This window comes from Schistocerca nitens, chromosome 8, assembly GCF_023898315.1.
Source record: "Schistocerca nitens isolate TAMUIC-IGC-003100 chromosome 8, iqSchNite1.1, whole genome shotgun sequence".
Taxonomy (NCBI): domain Eukaryota; kingdom Metazoa; phylum Arthropoda; class Insecta; order Orthoptera; family Acrididae; genus Schistocerca; species Schistocerca nitens.
In genome coordinates, this window is record NC_064621.1 from 89,787,561 (window position 1) to 89,812,657 (window position 25,097).

At 37.5% G+C, this 25,097-nt stretch overlaps 1 protein-coding gene across 1 annotated transcript in view; it reads right to left on the reverse strand.

The window, feature by feature from the left end:
• Positions 1-4,156: 4,156 nt before the first annotated feature.
• Positions 4,157-25,097, reverse strand: part of LOC126199407 (odorant receptor Or2-like) — a 50,752-nt gene continuing 29,811 nt past the window's right edge. The window contains exon 5 of the mRNA XM_049936326.1: positions 4,157-4,213. Coding sequence (XP_049792283.1) covers positions 4,157-4,213 — 57 coding nt within the window. The remainder of the gene's footprint in view (positions 4,214-25,097) is intronic.

Sequence of the window (25,097 nt, forward strand, 5' to 3'; positions counted from 1 at the left end):
TGCGCAATCGACTAGTCCTTTTTCTTATATTTCTCATTTTTTAAGAAACTATAATTATAATCTGAACATACACACTTAATTCAACAAAAAAATATTTCGATTTAACTCTTGAGAACCCTTGCAGTTTCCATATTCACAATCGCTGTCCATTGGTGGTGCGCGCAGCTGGATCTTCATTGTGGCTCCCTTCTAGAGGGATGGCTGGCTCTTCCTTCTGCTGTAGCTTTCTCCCTTGCCTCTTGTTAACGCACTGAGTTACTGCATCCTTATATTCATTCGAGTTCCATGTTGCTCTTAAACGCTTTTGATGGTCTGGTATTGACATTCACCACAGTATTTTTAATCTTCGTGCGTAATGCAATGATTAGAAAATTCTTACAGATTTATTTGCAAATCTCGGTTTTCCAATTGTTCATGTTGTTCGACTAGGTAAGGAGGAGGGAGGAGATTGGTGCGTAACGTCCCGTCGACAGATCATTAGAGATCGAGCATAAACTCGGACTAGAGAAGGATGGAGAAGGAAAGCGACCGAAGGAACCATCCCGGCATTAGCCTTAACGATTTTGGGGAGTCATTGAAAGGCTGAATCACAATGGCTGGAATCGAATTTGCGCTGTCGTCCTCCCGAATGCGAGCCAGTGTCCTAACTACTGCTCTACCATTCTCGGTTCGCATAGGTATCATACAAAGTGTGTCACAAGTGGAGAATATAGCTCGCTGTGTGGGTGACTGTCCATGTGGTGGCTGATCTCTTGCATCCAGGGAACGGCTTGATGCCTGGTGACGTGGTTGTGCCCGCGCCAGAACTATCCGCTTCTGTTGTTCAGGCTGAATATTTCTTTGCTAATTTGCCAAATGGAGGCGACCAAATGCAAAATTTTGTGTACTGCAGGGTGTGTAGTTCACTAAAGGTGTCGTAGGCATTTGAATCAGGTGAATAACTGCCAGGTTTTTAGAAGCCGGTATCCTGAGGATAGCATCCTCGTACCACGTGCTGCGGAATTCTGGTGGTAAGAGAGAACCGGAGACATTCTGCCATACGATGTCACATCGGTACTGGCTCAGTGATAACGTTGAGTCGGTTGTTCTGACTCTGTCATATAGATTCATAGTACTGTTCTCTCTCTGAGATGTAGGGCAATTCCAGTTATTTAGCTCTTCTGCATGTATGCACGTGCAGAAGTAATCCTTGTGTGGCCCATGGGCGGTGTGGTGGACTCCGGTCTGCATTTGTTGAACAAGGCTGCTGTTAGACTTGCCGGGTTCTTTTCAGTGATTTTGGATGCCCTTGTACAAGCAGAGCAGAGCAATGTGACATAAATTTGTTTGGAATCAATCCTCTTCCTTCTACATCTAGATCTACATGGACACTCTCCAAATCATATTTAAGTGCCTGGCAAAGGGTTTATCGAACCACCTTCACAATTATCTACTATTCCAATCTACTCTAGCGCGTGGAAAGAAAGAACACATATGTCTCTCCGTACGAGCTCTGATTTCGTTTATTTTATCGTGTTGATCGTTTCTCCCTATGTAGGTCGGTGTCAACCAATATTTTCGCATTAGAAGGAGAAAGTTGGTGATTGGAATTTCGTGAGAAGATACCTTAGCAACGAAAAACGCCTTTCTTTTAATGATGTCCAGCCCAAATCCTGTATCATTTCTGTGACACAAAACATGCTGCCCTTCTTCGAACTTTTTCGAAGTACTCCGTCAGTCCTATCAGGTAAGAATTCCACACCTCGCAGCAATATTCTAAAAGAGGACAGACAAGCGTAGTGTAGCCAGTCTCCTTAGTAGATCTCTTACATTTTCCAAATGTCCTGCCAATAAAACGCATTCTTTGGTTGGCCTTCCCCACAACATTGTCTATGTGTTCCTTCCAATTTAAGTTGTTCGTAATTGTAATACCTACGTATTTAGTTGAATTTAGCACTTTTATGTTGCTTTATCGTGTAACCAAATTTTAACGAATTCCTTTTAACACTCATGTGGATATTCTCTAAATCTGTGTTGACTATGCGTCAAAAGACAGTTCTCTTCAAGATAATTCACGCTGTTGGAACACAATATATGTTCCAAAATCCTGATGTATATCGACGTTAATGATATGGGCCTGTAATTTTGTGGATTATGCTTGATTATTATTATGACTTGTGCAACTTTCCAGTCTTTCGGTACGGATCTTTCGCCGAGCGAGCAGTTGTATCTGATTGTTAGCTATGGAGCTATTGCATCAGCACACTCGGAAAGGACCGCAATTGGTATACAGTCTGGACTGGAACACTTTCTTTTATTAAGTGATTTAAGTTGCTTTACTACTCCGAGGATATTTACTTCTACGTTAGACATTTTGGCACCTATTCTCGATTCTAATTATGGAACATTTACTTCGTCTTCCTTTGTGAAGGTATTTCGGAAGGCTGTGATTAGTAACTCTGCTTTGGCAGCACTATCTTCGATAGTATATCCATTGCTATCTCGCAGAGACGGCATTGATTGTTTCTTGCCGCTAACATACTTCACATACGACTAGAATCTCTCTGGATTTTCTGACAAGTGGAAACTGCTGTAAGCATCTCGCATTGAAATCCGCGGTAAATTTCGAGCTTCTGTAAAAAATCGCCAATCTTCGGGGTTTTGCGTCTGTTTAAATTGGGCATGTTTGTTTCGTTGTTTCTCCCACAGTGTTCTAACCCGTTTTGTGTACCAAGAGGGACCAGCTCCAGCGTTTATTAATTTATTTGGTATAAACTTCTCAACTGCTGCCGATACTATTTCTTTGAATTCAAGCCACATCTGGTCTACAGTTATATTATTAATTTGGAATGAGCGGAGATTGTCTCTCAGGAAGGCGTCAAGTGAATTTTTTCTGCTCTTTGAATAGGTATATTTTTCGCTTATTTTTGGAAGATTTGGGGATTACAATATTCAATCTCACTACGACAGCCCTGTGTTCACTAATGTATCGGTTTTGATGCTCATTATTAATTCAGCATTATTTGTTGCTAAGAGGTCAAGTGTGTTTTCACAACCATTTACTATTCGCCTAGGCTCGTTTTACAGGGTATGCAGTGTGTGGAACATTAAATATATCCTCAGGCCACAGTAGCCAGTAAATGGTCTTAAATCTCGGAGGCACTGAAGAGAGGAGGATGTTTTGTGTACGAAATTCGTATGAGGTAACATGGCTAACTGTGAACACTCCAAACATTTAATATATGATTAAAACAACTCCTTTTCATGTATTTACAGAAAAATGAAATATAAACCCAACTTGTATCACTGTGAGATAATTCCAGCAATGTCTCCAATTCATTTGGGCCCATTCCTGTAATTCTTTATTGTGGTGATAACGTCGAACAGCAGACTCCCTGCGCATCTTGCGAGTTTTGGGGAGAAGAACTCATTGAGCGGCATCTGAAATGCACGTGCGGATGAATACATTTGTTTGCAGTCAGTAGACGCGCAGACAGCGTCGTCTGGCGCCGTCCACAGCGCCACCTGTTGGAGGGCGGAGAGGCCTGTAGCCATTCAGCGAGTCTCGCTAAGGCCCCTGCTGGCGGCCCATTTACAATTTGCGTCCTATGCAGACGTAGGCGAACCGCCGAGTGCCAGCATAAAAACCGTCGATATCGCAGGGAACAACTCGATCCAGTGCAGAAATCTGGCCATGGCTTCAGAATAAGTCTGCCATCATCAATGTCGTGAGAAATTAAACAGTTACTAAAGCTTAGAGTTTCAGAATCTGCACCAGAACTGTCCAGCACAGAAATAAAACCATTAACTATTAAGAGTGAGACGCCTGTTCCAAAGTCAGTAAAGTGAAGGAAATGCACGTACAAGAGAAATACTTGAAACTGAATTTTCTTAATTGTTCTTGGAAGTTTGAGTTTTCTAGCTCACAATAGAATCAATTTTCTCTTAAGTACAGCAAGACATGAAATATATACACAGTTGTTGCCGATGATCTTCAGACATCATAAATATAATTTCAAATGGATTACCTTAAAAAGTTTTACAATGTTCAGCTTTATTCAGTTAACTACTCTCTTTTTTCTTGCTTTATGATAAGTGTGCAGTATTAGATGCCAGTGTCGTTCCAAATAAATCATTGTGCGCCAACTGGACGTTTGGGCTGTGTGGTGAGGGACGGTTATTTGTCGTTCATCTGGTTGAGAAGGGCGTAGTATGAATATGATGCGCTGATGAGCTGAAACATCAAGATACCAAATATTATATTAGTTCATAGTTTATGTGACTAAAGAGAGAACAGTCGGGGTAGTAGTTCTGTTACGTACATTCTGACACATTTTGGATTCCTTACAGACACACAATCAGGTCATAAACTCGGTCATTTACCTTTTCTAAGGTCATGCACGCCATAATCTATGACTGTGAATGTATGTTATCTTCAGAAAATTAATTACCAATTTTAAATGAAATGCCCCAACCCCCTGGACTGTCCATTTACCCCTTCCCTTCACGCTATCTCCAGCCAACCGTAGCACAGAATGAAAATTCCAAGAAGTTGGAAACACACCAACCATCTTAACAGAAAACGAAAAAACTGCTCTCCTCTACCTGCCTCCGAGCAATTACACAGTGCAGTATTCCATATCTCCAGCCAGTCATGGTACTGGGGAAAATAATATTGTGTTAATGAGAAATTAAAAGCCCATTCCTCCAATATCTCTTGGCAGTCGTATTGCAGTACAAGTAAGTGACAGTAGAAAATTTCTGTGCTTTACATCCAGTAATCCCTCCTCTTTCCAGCCAATCCAGTGTGTAGTATTTAAATGATATGTAAAAATCGTGTCATTTACATTTGTTGTGACGTACTCTTCCCAACTTCAACGAATCAGAGAGAAGTATTAAAAAAGTGTCAATTATGTAGCATAAATTATGTTGCGCTCACATTAAAATTAAGGACATTCATTCTTTATCCTTGGCATAAAAATAGTGTCAAATTATATTACTTACATACACATATACACCGCTCACATAATGTTGAAATGACTTCAAATTCAAAGATCTACATTGTATACATAAAATGGTACGCAAGTAGTGCGTGCCGGCCGCGGTGGCCGTGCGGTTCTGGCGCTGCAGTCCGGAACCGCGGGAATGCTATGGTCGCAGGTTCGAATCCGGCCTCGGGCATGGTTGTGTGTTATGTCCTTAGGTTAGTTAGGTTTAAGTAATTCTAAGTTCTAGGGGACTTATGACCTAAGATGTTGAGTCCCATAGTGCTCAGAGCCATTTGAACCATTTTTGAACAAATAGTGCGTGTTATACCTACTCTTTCTCCTTTCCTCCTATCACACCCTAGTATTATAAGGTAAGAGCCAACTGCAATGTAGCCCATCCGGGCTGTGCTCAAAAGTATCTGAACAACCTGAATTACTTGTCAAAAAGTATCTCACAATATCTCCCCTCCAATCAGAGCCCAGTTTTACTATTACAGCGTAGCCCCTTCTCGAGTGGACTAAAAGTATTTTCATTATGTTTTCTAAAATATGGAAAATGTTGTCAACTATGGATGCATTATTGACTTCAAAAAAAGTTGTTTATATATTGTCTTACCAATCATATTTGTAAATTTCTTGCAAAAATTGTGTGGTTGTCAAACATGACTTCTAATTTAAATATATTTCCGGAAACCCTAAAAATCTGAAATAAAATTGACTCCTGTTTCACATCCTAGATGTTTACTGTCGCCAGCAGCGTCACAAGTTCAATATCTTTACCACGAGTTGTTCTCCCTCTGACCAACAGGTAACTGTATTGGTAAAAATGTTCCGATGTCGCCCTAAGGACCAACAGAACCTTAAATTACTTTCCACATCCGAAATGTCCAAATAATCTAAAATAGCTGCAAAATACCACATCAATTAAAAAATGTGATGTTTACGTCGGTTATCATAGTGCTGGTTTTTCATTAAGTTATTTCTGTCTGTAAAACATGATTGTGACACATAAATTGAGAGAAATACAACTGATAAGTTATTGCATACTGTTGGGGTTTAGTTGCGGTTAAGTTTACCTCTTGTATGATGTTTGTTAGAATGTCATAATCTTCTAACATGCTTCAGAAAATGTTCAGGTTGATTCAGTATCTAATTACGTAGAGTGTATTCAATCTCTTAATGTGCTTGCTATCAGCAGCTTATGTTTGGAAGGAAGGAAGGGAGGGTTGGAGCAACAGAGATAGTGCATCACAAGAAAAAATAAAATTGATGAAAATACTACAAACAAACTGTTGCTGCATTCAAAAATAGGGCTCGATGAAAGGTCTATAATCAATTACACCAGCACAAAGACACATGCCCAACACAATTCGTTTTTGGGGAGAAAGTTTTGGTGTTCCGTTTCAGGGAGGAATAATCTATTTTATTACATTATATCACTTAAATTGTCAAATAACATGGATTGCTCATAAACCCACTGACGAGAGACGACCAAAGACAGTAACAGATAGGGAAGTACCGAAAGCCAAAGTCAAAGTCGACGTCTAGAAAATAAACTGTTATACATCACTTTTTGTGAGATTTATCACTATTTGCCAGCACAATGAAGCTTCAAATTAAATATTTCCGCTTCTAACCTGTGTGTATAACTTATTAAAATACGCACAACTTGTATATTGAAAGTACTGCTAGGAACTTTTCGTTCAAGCAGCGCTCGTTTTCAGCGTAACTTTGATACGTGTGCTACACATTCATTCTCTTTGAACTTTTAAGAACAATATTTTTCTTCTAAACTACCTGTATAGCTAATGAAAGTACACATGGATTGCATATTTAACATAATAAGGAAGATTTCTATGATATTTCGACCAAAAATAATGTTACATGTAAGATATAAAATTGCTTGCTTCAAATTAAATATCGTCTGTATTACGTATTAAAATAATCAAAGTTTTCTTATTGTGACTAGTGATAAGAACTTTAAGTTAAGCAGCTATCTGAAGAGTTTTGTGTTTTATACCAATGAATGCAACTGTAAAAATGGAAACGAATGTCATTCTTTCAAGAATGGTCGTATATATCTCACAGTTAACAAAGTGCAGAAATGTGTACATTAATAATCTTTGATATTTAATTTATTACAACAAAATAATACGCCATTACTCTAGCTACAACAAAAATCTGGTGCACAGTACATGACGAAACGGAAGCTGCAAAGTTAACACAAACTACTATGTGTATGCACTCTCTTTTCGTCTTCAAAACAGATTTTACATAGATGACCATTGTCAAAAAGAGCCCTCAGCATTTTATGGTAAGAGTTGCACTTTTCGCCAGCACGGTTAACGTCTCTGTCTTCAGTGCTGTGCACATGTATTAGATTCCCGCTACCTTCACAGAGTTTTCTGAGGTAGAAAGGTGTGGAATGATTTGGGAAGGGGGTCTGGAACTTAGTTACACAGTAACGTTTAATGTTTACAGCTGCAATGATGCAATAAAACGTTTGCGGTAAGTAGGTAAGGTTAGTAGGATAATTTAATAAACTTTTGGGGCAAGATGATAAAGTCTGAGAGGTAATTTGAAACAATTTGGAATACATTGATAAAGTTCGAGGGGTTCTTTGACTTCAATCTGGGACAATTTGATAGGGTTTGATAGATAATTTGATGTAGATTTCGAGCAAGCTGTTTTTATTTGGGAGGGGTAGGGCAAATAAATACACTTTTGGGGCTAACTGATAAAATTTTTGGGCAGGTTGATACACTTTCGTTGCAAGGTGATACGCTTTTTAAGCAAAATGATACAGTACTTTGGTGTAGCTGGAAGTAATTTGATACAGCTTACTAGTGCAAACAAATTTAAAAAATTACATGTAATATTTTTAAATCAGCCTGATAGTCATTTCTCAGATTTGTACACCACTTTAAATTTCTTCTCTCTTTGTACTGCTTTATTTAATGAGCCGAAAAACTAAAATATCTCGTCTTGATAAATAACAATTTGCTTTCAGTGTTCCCAACATGCGGGAACAAGTCTCAGCTTCTTTACTCAGCTTCATACTGGCATCTGCGCTTGTGCATTGATGCAGTGTCCAAGCATGTTTAAAAGGAAAAGGTATGACCAGTTTATTTCATTTTTCTTGCGGTTTGTTGTGACGGCGTCAAGACACAAGAAAAACAAAGACACAAAAACTGAAAGAATCGTATTTGAAGCATCAAAATAAGTAGGTGGTACTTCGATGAAGAAAACCATTAACAAATATTTGAACACATTTCATAATAGTTCAGCGATTCTGTCGAAAAATGGAAACTCATTCTCCTCATAATGGTTCATATAAAATAACTCACAGACTATTTTCATTTTCAGTCAGGCACAAGTATCATACTGAATCAATAGGTTAAGTACAATACTTAGAGTTTGTTACCGTTACTCAATGAAGACGTGTTTACCTCAATTTAAGCCCTTAATCCAGCTGTACCTGCTATTGGGTCCAAAGCATCAACTGAAGTTTTGCCAGAGGTGAAGAAGAAGAAGAAGAAGAAGAAGAAGAAGTGTGAACACTTCAACTTCCCTATATTCCCTTAGCATTACTTAAATGTGATATTAACGATACATTCCTCCGTCTTTCAGACACTAGCTCTTCTCTGCCTAAGTTGGATGCAAAACATCTCACCAGATTTTGTCAGAGAAGCAGAAGATGCCAGAATTTCAGCTTCCCACTAGACTCATAGAGTAGTGAAATAACAATATTTATATAGTCTCTTACGATTAGGATGTGTTAATATTTACTTTGAAGCTAGTAAAGTGTGCGAAATCTTACGGTAACAAAACTTTGTTTCCTCGAATCTTCGTAGCTGTCTTGCATATTATAATAAGCAAGCAAGCTGCATGTATTTTAATAGGCTAGACTAACACTTTAAAAACCGAAAAATATTTAGCTAAGAGGTCCATAGACAATGCAAATGTGCTACGCTTGTCAAAATTTTCTCGTAAACGAGAGCTTCATAACTTAAAATTTCCTAACTGTTTTACCAACATGCAAGCTCCAAGTGTTTAAGTAAGTATTGTAAAAAATTAGAATTGAGCTAGATTTAGTACGCTGCTTCATTCTGCTTTGCACAATGTGTGGAATCTCTCTGTTAATTGTAATCTTCTGACTGATACGCTCAGCCCAAGTATCTAAGGACAGAAACTTGAAGTTTAGCGGATATGTCGATCTTGTATTGTGAGGATCGTTTAAAAATGGGATTTTTCGAAATTCCATTGCAAAGAAGGTGAAGTAAGGGTGAATTATTTTTTTAAGTGTATGCCATTATTAAGGCAATTTTCAAGCTAGAACTACAAAAATTGGTACCTGGTTTCTCAGTAGGAAACAGAAATCATGCGTGTTTCAGGATTTTGGGTAATTGGACCCCCAGAGTAGTGAAAGAATGAGTGAAGTTTGTTTTAAATGAGTCATTACTAAAGATGTACTAAAGCATTTTTCAAGCTTCTGTGTTAGTTGGAAATCCAATCCCTAAAGTGCTGAAATAGGAGACGAAATTTGTATGAAGGTATTTCGTTCTGGAATCATAATGTCTTTTTGGTCAGAAATAAATTTGGAAAAGACCATACTTCTATGGCTGAACTTAATCAAAGAAAGCTACTTAATAGGGACCACAAGCAATCAGATTTTTGAAATCTGCTCAGCAAAAGAAATGAATTTTTAACACATTAATATCTCAATGGGCCTAATATATGTTTACAAAATTATTTTTATTTGAATTACTGTACCAAATAGTCATTCCTGATGACAAAATGGGTGGCACCTTTAAATGTGATTGCATCTACAGGAATATTCGTTTGAGATGGGAGAGTTCAGTGCCAGATGTAGAACTGGCGCTGATAACTGAAGAACGACTGATCAGATTCGTCTCTTTTTCCTTTAACTCACTATATGAAATTAAATTAAACCCACTGGAACACTTTCATTATGAAACGAATGACAGTCATGTAAAAGGTCACTAAGTCTTTTATAGTGTGTAGATTTACACTTTAGTAACTGGTTCAAAAATACATAAATCTTTTTTAAGAAAAAGAAGAAAAATTTTTGCTGACTATTCAGGATATGTAAAAGAAGCAGCAGGTACTGAGCTATTCTTACATGTAATGCAGTTTTATTTTACTCCAATTTTCATAGAGATATTTCTTATATTATGAGAAGCGTGGAAACTGTGTGCATTTACATAGTTAATGTACACAAGTTAGATGCTGAAACAGTGGATGCAAAGCTTTATTGTTGTTGCAAAGTGCCGGCCGCTATGGCCGAGCGGTTCTAGGCGCTTCAGACCGGAACCGCGCTGCTGCTACGGTTGCAGGTTCGAATCCTGCCTTGGGCAGGGACGTGTGTGATGTCCTTAGGTTAGTTGGGTTTAAGTGGTTATAACTCTAGGGGACTGATGAGCTCAGCTGCTAAGCACCGTAGTGCTCAGAGCCATTTGAAGCATTTTGTTGCAAAATGTGAGACGCAAGCTGTAAATAATTTATAAATAATTATAGTTATTTTCGAGATGTCGACTCTGACATTGTCTCTGGAAATGTCACATCTCGCTCTGTTTGTTTGTCTCTCGAGTGTATGTTTCCAAACAATCTACATCCTTCTGAACTTAGAGAGGTATAGCTTAATAAAGCAGCTTAATTCTTCCCAAAATCCAATATGTTATTCCTTCCGTCATTAAATAAAATTGTATTGTGCATGTGTGTGTCGGTGCACTTATTACACGTTGATGTAGTTAATTAGATGTATTTTAGCGAGTCAGCAGTAGTTTGTATGTAATACTTGTCATCGATCGTGTTTTTCCTTTATCTTTGTTATTCCCAATCTCGTAAACTGGTGATTAAAAACAAACGTGACAGAGGTGAAGTTCTTAGCAGTAGAGACTCCTTTTAGTGATCGTGAGAACAACTCATGGTGTAGAGATCAAACTTGCGACGCTTTTTAAAATTAGAGACCTCGATTGGTGACAGTAAGAAACTGGGACATGTAACGGCAGTTCATTTTATTTCGAGTTTTCAAGGTTTATGGAACAGTATTTAAGGTAAAATATATGTTCGACGTATTCCTAATTCGTTATTTACTATTTATAAGCAAATATTAGCTTTTAATTTTTATGGGGAATATGTTATATAAGTATTCCAATACTCCGTTGCAAATGAGGTACAAGGTTGCTGGAAACAGGCTGAGAATCTCACAAGAGTGTTGCAGAATGGATAGTGCTGAGAAATAATTATTGAGAAAAATGTTGCGATATTCAGCGCCGTTTCTGATTTAATTAGCATTTAATTTGGCCTGTCAGACGTTGTGTGGGCAAATTACTTTGACCCGCCGAGGACGGTGTCGCCAGAATTGTTTTTCCTTTGGTGTTCTAAAAGCGAAAAAAGTGATAGAAGAACTGGACGTGGGATGATAGTAAGGATGAACAGTCTCTTGTGCTATCATATACGGCATGAGAAGAATTGATACCAATTGTATCTGGTAGACCGCATGAATTTGCGTTCGCAACGGCCGGATTGGGTAGCGTCAATGCTAATTAACTCGGAAATAGTGCGACACATTGAATGTTTTTCTTAACAGTTATTTCTCAACCCAGCCTACCCTGCAGCACATTTAGAAATTTTTGAAGCTGTTTGTGATCATCACCCTTATATCATTGAATGTAAAACTTTTATCGGAAGTTGACTACATTTTCAGTAATTTAGACACTTCATATACTTTGATACATTATTTTCATCAAAACATTTCTGATACTTTACTTTTTAGTGCAGGCTAGATGGGGTTATACTGTAACTGTAATAGTAGGCTGTGATTGGAGGAGAGGGGAGGGATACGTGTTATGACCATTCTTGATAAATAATTCAGGTTGCGTTGAAACTTTTCAGTACAGCCCGGTTGGGACTACATTGTTATTGGCTCTTCGATTATAATTCTTATAGATAGAGAAGTGTACGTTGGAACTGAAATCTGAAGCTGTTTTACACGTTGTTTAAGTACTACAACCTGATTTGCAGGAAACAGGAGTGCGTGTGCAGTATGAAGTGCAGACTTCTGCTGCGCAGTCGAAACTATATTGGCAACAATGTGGCATTATCCTGCAACATTACGATGCCGTTCGGCAACAATCTTGAGCGCCTGGACTTGATCATGCTCAGTTTTTAACATTCCACGTATCGCTGTACGTGAATTGTAGAGCGGTGTTCCAGAAAGTCATTGACCAGCGCGCTTGTGCATTCAAAGAACAAGTTCATCATGACTTTTTCGGATTTGACATGCCTGTTGTTTCGACTGCGCTGCAGAAGTGTCGCTGCGGACTCCCCAAACATCACAGTCTCGATCTCTCCCCATACGATTTCCGTATTTTTGGAGCCATGGAGAAATTCATTTGTGGCCGTCAATTTGCTTCGGACGAAGGCGTGCGTGGCTGTATACCATCATGGTTCCAGAAGTAAAGAGATACATTTTTTTGTTAAAGGCACTGACAGTCTTCTCTTACAGAGAAATTTATTAAAAATTATGACGATTACTTTTGAAATAAGAAACAGTTTACTTATTTTCCTTCCCAACAGTATCGTTTTCATTCCACTACCTCGTTGCCGCTAAATACTCATACAACAGAAGAAGAGCGAATAGTTTAAACGTCATGTTAGATGATGTTTTTGTGGATGCCACTATGTCATTCCAGAAAAGCCGGAGTAAGCAATGTGGTGGGTTAATAGGGCTCACTATTTGCGCATTATTTAATATTTGTAGTGTTTTTATCTGCCCTTCCATACAGTGGTCGAACTGTACAGCGTGAATCCCTAGTCATCAGTGATGCGCATCCTCCTTGCTGCTCCTGCCTGCATCTACTATCAGCCACCCACTTTCCGTTAGGTCGACCTCTATGTCTTTTCATAATTCTTGGAATCTAGCAAAGACATCCATGATACTCCTACCATCCATTTCCCTAGCTTCATGTTCTACCCCTCTCCATTTGATTTTCTTTATAGTAATCTCTAAAACTTCCACTTCAGTGTTAAATGTGATCTATTTCATTCTCAGGCTGTCTCATTAATTTGTAACACGCGTCCTCCCATTGCTCGCTTCAGAATTCTCAGATTTTGAATGTTCTCGGCATAATTTTCCAAGTATCAGTGTCACAGGTAAGGCCAATAATGCATGTGGACGGTAGACTTCACATTTAAGACAAACTGCAGGGGGACCAAAATAAAACTGGCTCGGAGATTATTTCATACATCCTAGGCCAGGCAGCCAATTTTATATCATCTGCACCAGCAGTGGATGATATAAGCTTCGTTTCCTATATTAATGTGCATAACTTTTTTCCTTGGTCATTTGTGTTTTGGTTACCCCGCAGCTTCTTGATTTTGAAACAGTGTTTAATTTTATAAAAAAAATCTCCTGTTTGTATTTTATAAATCTAATCGTCCTCTTCGGCTGATCTACATGTAAATCTCATCACTCAGTCATGTCTATTACTTCAGTGTTGATCTGTACTGATTTGTTTAGGGTGTATTAATACATATTCTAGTGTTTTTACGATTGATATTGAGGCCTATTTTGAAATATCTTCTATGAAGTTGTTTCAGATCTTCCGAAAGTTTACCTGCGCTACAGGTTAAATAAAAACCTCATCAGGTCAAGGAAAATGGTTTCGATATACTCCATTAGCATTTATTCTTTTTTAATTTTGCTATATAAAAAAATCCGCAAACATTCTCTTGGACTGCTACAAGTAGTTTTCATGATATGGAACACATTTTCCCGACTCATCTTCGAACTTTGAATTTCCCCTAACATCGGGAAACTGTAATGAATGCAGCAGTACAACGTGTATGTTTTTCAGAACTCAATTGTAGATTGAATCATGATCTTGTCCCATAATCGTTGACACAACAGTTTTTGCTGAATCTGGAACAAAATCTTTCTAAATACATACGGAAGATAAAGACTTCACCCATACGAAGTATTCAGATCTATACTTTCCTTCACGACTTGCAAACAGTACTGTTTTGTGTCCCCATATACAGGGAGAGTGCTATTTTGTGTGATGGAAATAGAACACCTGTGATGACGATACTGTTCACAAGGCTGCAACACTTTATGTCTTGTCTGTCACTATTCTTTCCAAATAGAGCATTAACAATTCCAGCTTTGGTTAACAATCATTCTTCATGAACACTCTGTGACTAGTTCGGCAAACTCTTTTCCCTCCGCCTTTGGCTTTAACCACAAGTGTTGAATCGTCGCAATCCAGAGACGACGTTCCTTTCTTCATACCTCGGTGTGTTTTATACATGTCATGTCGGATTCATTTATTGTTTTCAATGCTTATTTACGTTTCTGTTCTACCTACTGAACCAAGTAAAAATCTTCGAGTCGTTCAAGAATTTTCATCCTGTTGCTAAGTGTTGTACCGTCTTGAAAGTTATCGGATGATATTTGATGACTAGTTTTCAGTAGTTTGTCACACTGTCAAAGACATCTCCGTACATTTTTATTTAATTTAACAAGTTGTAGATTTTCGTATTATAGTTTGCTGGAAATTCTCGCTTACTGTTGTACTACAAGAAATGTGTATTTGAAATTTCATTACTTTCCTCCTTCTTCTCAGCTTTATTAAATACTCGCACCTGTAATCCACATCTCAATAATCATCATTTTCTGTAGGTGCTGAAATTATCATTTAATTCAATGTAAGATGCCACTGTTCATTGTTCTTAACAATATTCCCATAAACCGTATTTCTGACATCATGGCAGACGACTCAGCATGTGAGTTCTTGCAATTAAGAAATGATTTACGACTGCCACATCACATACAGTTTCATTACTCTCTGATATGCAGTAGGCCTATATCTCATGCTGTCCCATTTCCTCACGTCATGAATACAAACGTAATTACACAGTTGTTGAAATGTTTGAATCCATTTAAAACCACGCCTACAATTGATAACTCTACTGTTTCGAACTTTAATTAGGACAATAAACTATGACCGTAAGTGACAGCAATACAAGATCTTGTACTTCTAACCAAGACCTGTGCAGGAAGACTGTGGATAAGACAAGAAATAGAGGACAAATTACGTACAATAGAAACAATGAATCAAGAACTCTATGTAGCACATCTAAAGTTAAGTAACAGTGTAACACTTTTAACTTTTGATTACACTGCACAGTTTTTAGATAGATATATATGGAACACAAACAGACATGTTCGACGTAGCAATAACAAGAAACTCGAAAAAGCTGTACACATCCAGCATCACATACAGCATCACATACAGCAACCCACACATGAATATGAATCTGATTTTCAGTTTTCCCCACATTTAGAAAATTTCACAAATACAGAATTCACATATGACGAAACAAATCTCCTTACTAAAGGTCTGAAATACAACATAGCCCTAACACTACAGGTAAATTCTGTAAAGCATTAGATATCCACTGCTAAAGTTTCAATAGATGTAGCTAACCTCTCATACTGAAATTACTGTTAATATTACAAACATTACATACAGGGAATTAAGCAGTTAGAATATCAACAAATACCAGCCCAAGACAGAACAGGAAATTCGACACAACGTAAACCATAGACGGCTATTAAATGATGCTATACCATTAAAAGATGATAAAGGGAATAGTGTGGTCATACTTAACAAAAACGACTATTTAGACAAGGTCATTTCATTCTTTAGAACCTAACAATATCACAGAATTAGCACAAATTCCTACCAACAGATGTGCAGCTAAAATTAAGAGAGCCATCAAGAACTGTAATACCATTCTCACTGATGATGAGGAAAGAACATGCACAGTAATGAATCCAACATCAAAATTAGGAGCCCAACCAAAGACACATAAATCGACAGTTCCCATTCTGACTGTAATTAATTGCATAAATAGCCCAGCATATCTGGTAAGCAAAAAACTAAACACTCTAATAATAAAACTTTATACATTCAACGAAAAGTACACAACGTAAAATTTGCGTAGTCTGGTAAGAGATACAAAAGTCATTCAAATACCATCTAATGGTAAATTTGTTTTATCTGATGTCACTAATCTATACACCAATGTGCCAGTACAGGAAACAACCCATATAATAAAATATAACCTGTTACAATATAAGAAAATATCCATGTCTGGAGCATTTGAAATTATAAATCTTTTGGAAACAGCATAAGTACAAAATTATTTTGAATTTAACAACAAAATTTATACTCAAGCAGATGGAGTAGCCATGGGTAATAGTGTAGCAGGCAAATTAGCCGATGTTTTGCTAAATTCTCTGGAAAATAAATTCCTTAACTCAGATTGGACTATTTTAAACCGAATTGTATACTATTTTGGGTATGTGGATGATACCCTCATGTTGGTAGATGGCAGCCACACAATCGAAAATATCCACCAAAAACTCAACCAACTGCACCCTAAAATTAAATTCACTATGGAAACTGAGAAAGACAGTACCATTAACTATCTAGACCTCACAATTGGCAAAAATAATAATCGCCACACATTTGACATCTATAGAAATAATACCATTTCTGACATTATTATAAATGACAATTCCTGTCACCCAATGGCTCATAAACTACCATTTTCCATTCAATGATTAATAGATTAAATAACCTCCCATTAGAAAACCCAGCAATTCAAGAAGAACTTAACACAATTTGTTATATAGCTTCTACACATGATTTTGACCCCAACATAATCACAAAATTATATTACAAATGTAAAACACAAAAGCAGAACACAATACATAGCGAGATATGCCTAGCTCGAGAAACATCGCCGCCACAGAAAATAATATAAGTACCGGCCGTCTACCTTGGTAGAATCTCCAACAAAATTAATGCACAAATATTCGACTAGCCTTTCGAACTAATAACAACCTTTCAATAAAATCACATTCCGCCACCACTAGAACATCGAAATATAACCCAGGCATATATAAAATAACATGTGTCAGCTGTAATAGCTTTTACATTGAACAAACAGGAAGAAATTTTAACATGAGATTTAAAGAACACAGTAGAGAGAGCGAATATAATGAGTTGAGCTTCTTTTACACTTGAAAAATCAAAAGCACACTGCTGACACGATCGAAAATGCACTGCAGATTCTCCCCAGAAGACAAAAGTTTTTGCAATGAACATTCTTGAGGAATTAGAAATTTATATGTACACGACAAAATACCCACAGGAAATATTAAACGAACATACAGAATTTAGAAGCAAATGCTACCTTAAAAACTTTATTGAACTTATAGAACACGAAAATGGATAAGTCGGAAGTAACATATGCAACAACCAAAGATAATCGTAACAAATTTTAGTTAGTAAAATAATATCGCTGTTCATCTGTACAATCTTTGTAAAACATATAGCGTCGTAATAGAGGAAATGTCAAACTGCTGTCACGTCGTAATTAACGTTTAATTTTAACATCTTCACAACAATATTCACGATCTTATTAAAGCAGTGACAGTTACAAAACAATCCACTAACGACGCAATATGGACGTCACATCAATCTAGACGTGAGTACAAGACAGCTACTTTGATATGGATGACATTGACATCCATACCTATTCTCACCAAAATAGTAATTGCAGGTACTTTAAAATGGCGATAAAGCCGAAACAGTTTGATGTAATTGTAAATAAAGCAGCTATTGTAAATAAAGCAGCTATTTGGGGTATCTAATCTAACAATTATGACTGTAAAGTTAAGGACGACCTACTGGTTTGTAAGTCACGATGCAAGCGTTCAGGACCTTACAAATTTTGTTAAGCCTATAAGGATTAGTTTACTGTACTTCCATAAAACTAAATGAAGAGGTAGAAATATGGATTATATTATATACGTCAAGAAGTACTACTTCAGTGTTTTTATCATATTATTCACTTTCTAATTATGATTGTCCGTTTCCAACATTATTCAAATGTTTTGTTTAAAACATATTTTTATTTTCTTTCTATAAGATTAGATCTTTCTTTTTTCAGTAACTGAAAGAGTATCACTCGTACCTGTTTGGAGTCTGTATTAACTTAGAGACGAAAGCAGGAGAGGGTGCGTTTCATCTCGCTCTTTTGTTTACGTTAGCTTCGATTGCATTTTTTTCAATTTTTGTAGATATGAAATGCGCCACAGGTTTATATTTAAGAGTTAATGTATTTTTACTGCAATAGCGGAGCAGAAACTACAGAAAATTTGCATCCCGCGAAACTCTGTGAAATGCACACTCTCAAAATTGTTAGGTCGGTGCATAAGTTCATAGCATTTTTTCATAAGTTAAATAAACACAACAGATATACATAACAGAAAGTGAATTCATTAGTAATATATTCTGTTCCACTATGTACAACAGTCTGCCAATGCTGGTGTGATTTTCCATTTGGCGACTGTAGAAATCACGTGTTTTTGTGGAAAAGAACTCGTCGAGCCATCTTCAGTGCGCATTTTCGTCCGGAAGAAAAGATCCTTCAAGGCTGTTCGACAGTAAGCGGAAAAAGTGAAAATCTCAGGGCGCAAAATCAGGTGAACTAGATGCGTGCGGTGTGACTTCCCAAACCAACTCCTGTATAGTGTTTTTTATCACTCTACTTTATTGAGGGAGAGCGTTACCGTGGAATAACATCACTTTACACAGTCTTGCTGGTCACTGTTCTTGGACTACGTCTGCAATACGCCTCAGTTGTTAACAACAACCATCACCAGCAATGAGGTCTGCACTTCGGGGAAGTAAATCGTAGTACACCTCACCATCACTGTTCCAACAGATGAATAACAGTATCGTTTGTGGACGAGCACCCGTATTTTGTACGGGGAGATGCTGTTTTGTTTGGGCTAAAAAGTTTCTTTGTTTTCCTTATGTTAGTATAATGACACAATTTCTCATCACCAGTAACGATACAGGATAGGAATGGTCGGTGTTGACTATGACGAAGCCGACGGGCACATATGTCCACCAGCAGATTTTTTTGGTTTTTGCCTCGAGCATGCGGTACCCGTACACCCGATTTTTGAACCTTCCTCATTGCATTCAAATGCCTCACGATAGTGAAGTAATCACATTTCATCACTTTTTCAGTTCTCTAGTACAATGATGTGGATTATTGTGGATTAATGTTTTTAAAGCATCTTCATCAGACCTTGAAGGTCTTCCTGAATGTGCAGTCACTAATGTCAAAACTATTTTCATGCCATACTCCGTCCATTCGCATTATCCCCTTACACATCTGACTCCACTACTTTCACACCTCTGTTGAATTTAAACGAATGTGTCGGAAATGTTTCGATTTCTCCACCCAGCTTCTGTTTTGTAGTGCCCAAGCTCCATTCACTATCTCCAAATGGCAATACGACAAAATGCAAACTCAAATAGCAACAATAATCTACAAATAAAAATGACAAACGATAGATTAACCCAAAGCAACCAGAATATCAACATGCGATACAAAAACGCTATAAACTTTGGTACGAACCTAACACATTGAACAGATACTTCAGAAGTTCATTCATAATGGAAAAAATAGCATATGACCTCACTGAGGATGTTCACCTAGAAACTGGTATCACTGAACGAAAAGTAATTGAGGCTACAACATTTACAAAAGCCCAAAGACAGCTATAACAAATATGAAGACTTACCTCTTCTGTAAGCTAGATAAAGACGTAGTAGGGTGAGTATATATGAAGGTAGTAGAATAATTTATGATGGTATACAGCCTCTGTAAATAAATTTGTAAGGAAATGGACTATTGCATAACAGATATTAAACAAAACACAGGACTATAGATACGGAGATATTGAACTGAACGTGTGTTTCACTGTAAGGAGGGCAATGCATAAAGCCTTCGACGATTAGCATAGCAGAATATTGTCGAAAGACATTCACGAAATCGAAAGAAATTCTAGTCATATACAAAGGCTGTAAGTGAAATCAAAGTTAGTGTCAAGTGTATTAGGACGCTTAATCGTATATTAACAACTTTGCAGATTATGTAATCGCAACCGGAGATTTCTACAGACTGTGGAGTACTGACAAATGCTGACTGAAAAGAAACTGCCTAAATATTCTATCGAATCGTGATATGATTTCAAAGTGTTACAGAGATTGGCAACTTGCTTTCAAGTAATGTGAGTACCTGACAAAGCGAAAACTCAAACTGTACTGTGTCTACAATATTGAGTCCCAACTGGGATTAGTCCATTCACTCATATATCTGGGCAAAAATAAATTTTGTGGATATGAAACAGAAAGAACACATACTGCAATTTCTAGGTAAATCATGAAACAGTGTTTGGTAGAATACTAGGAAAATACAGCCAGTCAACAAAGGAGACAGACAGAAAAAGAGAGAGAGAGAGACAGAGACAGGCAGTTGGTGTCTATATGTGTATGAAAATTAAGGACCGTGTATCAGGTACTCAGAGGACATACGTGATGTAGAAAGATGAGAATGGCTGTGAATCTCAGAGATAATTTAGCCGCCCAGAAGGTGAAGGAAGTATGAATGTGCGATGTGAACTGAGGGTTGCGGTAATGTGTGATGAGGAGATGTATGATCATGTCTACATTTGACATTGTACCATGTGATTTATAATAAAAAAATGGTCGATTACCAGGATTGTCAGATCACTTGTGAGTTCCTTCTTTTCTGTTATGGATGTTGAATTTAATAGTTTTCTTGTACGGCGATCAGTTGTTTCTTACTGATTACGCAAGTGATTTCCATATCCGACTCCCTAGAGATAACTTCATTCAAATGTTGCTGTCAGTGTACAACCAGATGTTGAGCACGTTATCTGTAATTTCTGGTGTAAAATTTAATTTCATCTTGTTATCTTTCATGTCCACATGCGTTATCTTCTAATCTGTTTGTGTGTGTGTGTGTGTGTTTGTGTGACTGTATGTGGTTGCGTGTCATTGTGTGCCATGTATTGTTTACATTTTCTTTCTCACTCTGAGTAGTTGCTATACTCGTGAATTCAACGTTTGTTTCTGTAAGATTTCGTCTTTTTGTGGTAACAACTGAGTGATTCGTAATTTTATTCCTCAAAATTATTACTACATGGTAACTGTATCGACTGTCTGTTGCTAGTTATAGTGCGGTATTCAGTTCTATTTGGTAGCTGTCTGTGCCTAGTGGTAATGTGTGCAGTTATTGGCGCATGTGTCTAAGTGATGCCTGTTTCTGTTAGTTCGACTGATATGATGTTTGGTATTTTAATGTATCGGTCGTCAGTCTGTGGTATTCGTTGATCTATTTTGTTATAAGCCTTATTGCAAATGTTTAAGAATTTTGCTTTTTTCCATGCTGAAGCTAATCTTATAATTGATAGAACCTATGTCTGCATGTAAATTGTAAATTTCACTTTCAATTAATGTATCAGGGATAGACTCTCAGCCATTTGTCCATTACTGCACCATTTATTTTACCACTGCACCAATTTGTAAAATGTGACAAGTTGTGTATCGTTCATAAATGTATTTGCGGTACTTCCAGACCCTGGTTCTCTATAATTAACTTCATCAACCGGACTGTTTCTTTGGTGTATTTAAGATACATTATATTGATAGAAAATTCAGTAAAACAGAAACTAACTTCAAAAATATTAGCGATGAATTTGACGAAATGCGAAGAACATTCAAGCACTTGCCCGAAGCTGTCAATGATGTTACCCAGCAGGTCGCGCAAGTTAATGCAGCGCGAAGTAGATTAGAAAATTATATGCAGCAAATAGCTACACAGGTACAGGCACTCGCTATCGAACAGGAGAAATCTGTAGAAGCGACGTTTGTAGAGAAAGGCAATCAGTTTATTCTTGACTTTGTAAACTGGTTGAATATGAAAGACGACCAGTTTGAAGAATGTTTACGGAACGAACAGCCTGTAACCGTAAAGAAAGCGACAAACGAAGCTTTGTCTGTAGCAAACATGTTAGCTGAAAACTTCGAACAGGTTTCCGAATGGAAACAGACACTTACACAAGAAGTAGACTCGTTAGAAAGGGAGCTGGCAGCGATAAAAAAAACGCAGCAGGCGAGGCTGATTTACGTGTCAGTAAGTTGCCACAGGCGCAGCTTGCGACATCTTGAGCAACAACACCTATTAATTGCTCGGAAACAATGCCCAGTCCGCAAACCGTTCACGTAGCTTGTGAACAGGGGGCGGCCACTTCTCTTTCTAATATACTTGTGTAAGAGAGTTTACTAAAATACAGACACTTCCAAAATTTTACACCAGATCACAAAATACCACACCCTGCCAATTTTATCAAAAGCTTCCGGGGTATACTACTAAAGTCATGGAACGGCAAACAGAAAATACAGTTTGTCACTAACCATATTCAAGGTGATGGATCCTTACGGGCGAATGAAGTAAAAGATTATTGCCATACTTATGAGGAATTTGAGAAAGATTTTCTAAATAAGTATTGGTCAGCAAAAACACAAGAACGTTTAAGGCATGAGGTATATAATCCCGAGATATGCAATAGCAAAGCAGGTACACTGAGTAAATATTTTGAGAAGTATATAAACAAGACGAAATACTGGGATGAACCAATGCCCAAACAAGAAGTCATATGGCATTTAAAATCGAAATTACCTATATCAATAAAAGAAAAATTACTTCATGTACCAGAATCAGATGTAGAACTTCTCATGTCAACGCTTGATTCTGTTGACCTGTCGCATGAAGAAGCGAAATTGAACGGGGGAAGTAATGCTCAAGTATTGAGTAGCAACAGTAATAACTATTACCAATACCACAATAAAAACGATAATAGTAACAAAAATGGGAAGTAGTTTGCCTCAATGTTACAGTGGTAACAATAATCTAGGACCAAGGGTTGGAAAAAATTCTCCTCCTTTTAATAAGAGGCGTGGGCATGACAACAGATATCATCCAGGGTACGGTAATTACAATAGTAATAACAATAATCAACCAAACCACTGGCAACCGATACCACAGCAGTTAAGCAGTAATTGGCATCCTAACACAGGAACCAATACACAGTCAGGTAGCGCTCCTGCACCACCGAACAGTGCCGCTGAACACAACAATTCTGGACAAAACTGGAGGCAACAGCCACCAGTAAGAGTTATAGAAGTGGTGGGCAACACGACACCCAGCACTTCAGAGGCGTGAAACTAAATGCGACCTCCGACATCCCTCACATGGCGGTAGCGGAAGAAGCAGGGGACAAATGTTGTGTGAGCGTATATTCAATAAGAGATAATCATGCAAAAATCTGAGTGATGAACTTTGCGAAGAAAACCATTTGTGTAAACTAACAGAAAAGGAAACAATCCATGCAGTAGTAGGTGGAATACCAACCACAGTTACTGTTGACACAGGCGTGGCTACAAGTTGTATGGCTTTAGAATTCTATAATAAGATTTGTGAACTTCAGACACCACATACGCTGCCGGTACACAATTGTAGGATCATTGGTGCGTTTGGGAATAAGTCGAAGGGAGTACGTATGCAGACTCATGTATTACTTGAGGAAGGTAATGGAGCTATAGAGGGCACATTCCTTGTTTGTGAAGATTTATCATTGAGCTGCATATGGAGAGTAGATACCTTACAAGAAAGAGATGCAGTAATTAACCTTTCATGTGGCAAATGTGAGTTAAAAGTGAATGGGAAGGGGAGAGCCCTACCATTCCTGTTGTCATATCAAGCACAGCCCAGTCAACAGCAGTTTGATGCGCAGTCTTGCAGAAAGGAAATGCGAAGCAAAGTTTGTGAATCAGTTTATTTAAGCACTGTAGAACAAAACAGATTACTTAACCTATTAAACAAATATATACCTGTTTTTGATGAATGGCCCAGTATAATTAAAGGATATGTGTATGCATTGCAAGTAAAGCCTCACGAAACATTTTGCCACTCTACCTATTCTGCCCGGTGGGGCTACAGAGAAGCTGTAGCGAATGAAATCCGTCGCATATTACAACAAGATATAAAGAAATATTTTACTGAGCAAACCTTTCCTAGAGTGGATGTACCTATGTAAATATTATGAGAATTTGTAAATATGTTAGTATGTAAGACTTCCCACAGTGTACACAGTAGTCTTAACCCTTTGTTTCCTGACATACGATAAAATTTACTTTTTAACATTTTCTTTGCAGAATTTATGCTATTGTGGCCTCAAATGATGGTAGGACTTTTTGTAAAATTTTATTTTATTTTTCACAACTTTTTTCTCTCCTGGTACTCAGAAGTACCGTCAGACTCCATGGACAGAATCACAACATGGGCAGAAAAATGCTCCAATTTTTATAACTTGTACTTTATGCCACATAAATATTAAATATTTTTACATTAGAAAATTAATTAACAGAAATATGATATTTCTGAATTTTTTTTAAAAATTTCGCATAAATTTATTCTAGAGCAACTTCACAATACATAGTAACTTAGCTATACATTTTTGACAGTATATACATATCACATATTTAGTGATACCTCATGAAATTGTAGGAAACAGTTCTTTTTCTCATTGCAGCACAAATACACTTTACATGTACTACATTGAGAATGTGGTCTCGACTGAATTTTATTTTTCGCATACATTTCGCATAGTCCTCTTTTACAACTGAACACTACAAAATGGTTCCGTCGGTTGCCAAGACGTACATCCTTCGGAACAGAAAAGCTATCCTTCCTTCTCTTTGGGAGAGTTATTTCATCTTTACCAGAGTTTCTCTTTTTGAGATTTGGAACTTGCTGTTCATTCATTATCCCAAGTGCCACAACACGCCTGAATTCCAGCAGTGGCAGTGCCCCATGTAGATCACTGAAAATGACGTAAGCATTGACAAAAGCAATTTCTATTGCTCCCCAGAAGAGACGGTGCCACCATTTCTTTGATCCCTTGTCAAGACCATCAGTTGAACGTAATCTGTCTGCATGATCCACACCACCCATGTTTTTATTGTAATCACTTACAATAACTGGACATGGAATAGTTATACTAGTTCCATCTTTCTGTTTTCCTGTCACTACGCTCTGTTCAGTGCTATGGAAGTTTGACGCAAAATACACTACTTTATTTTCCTTCCA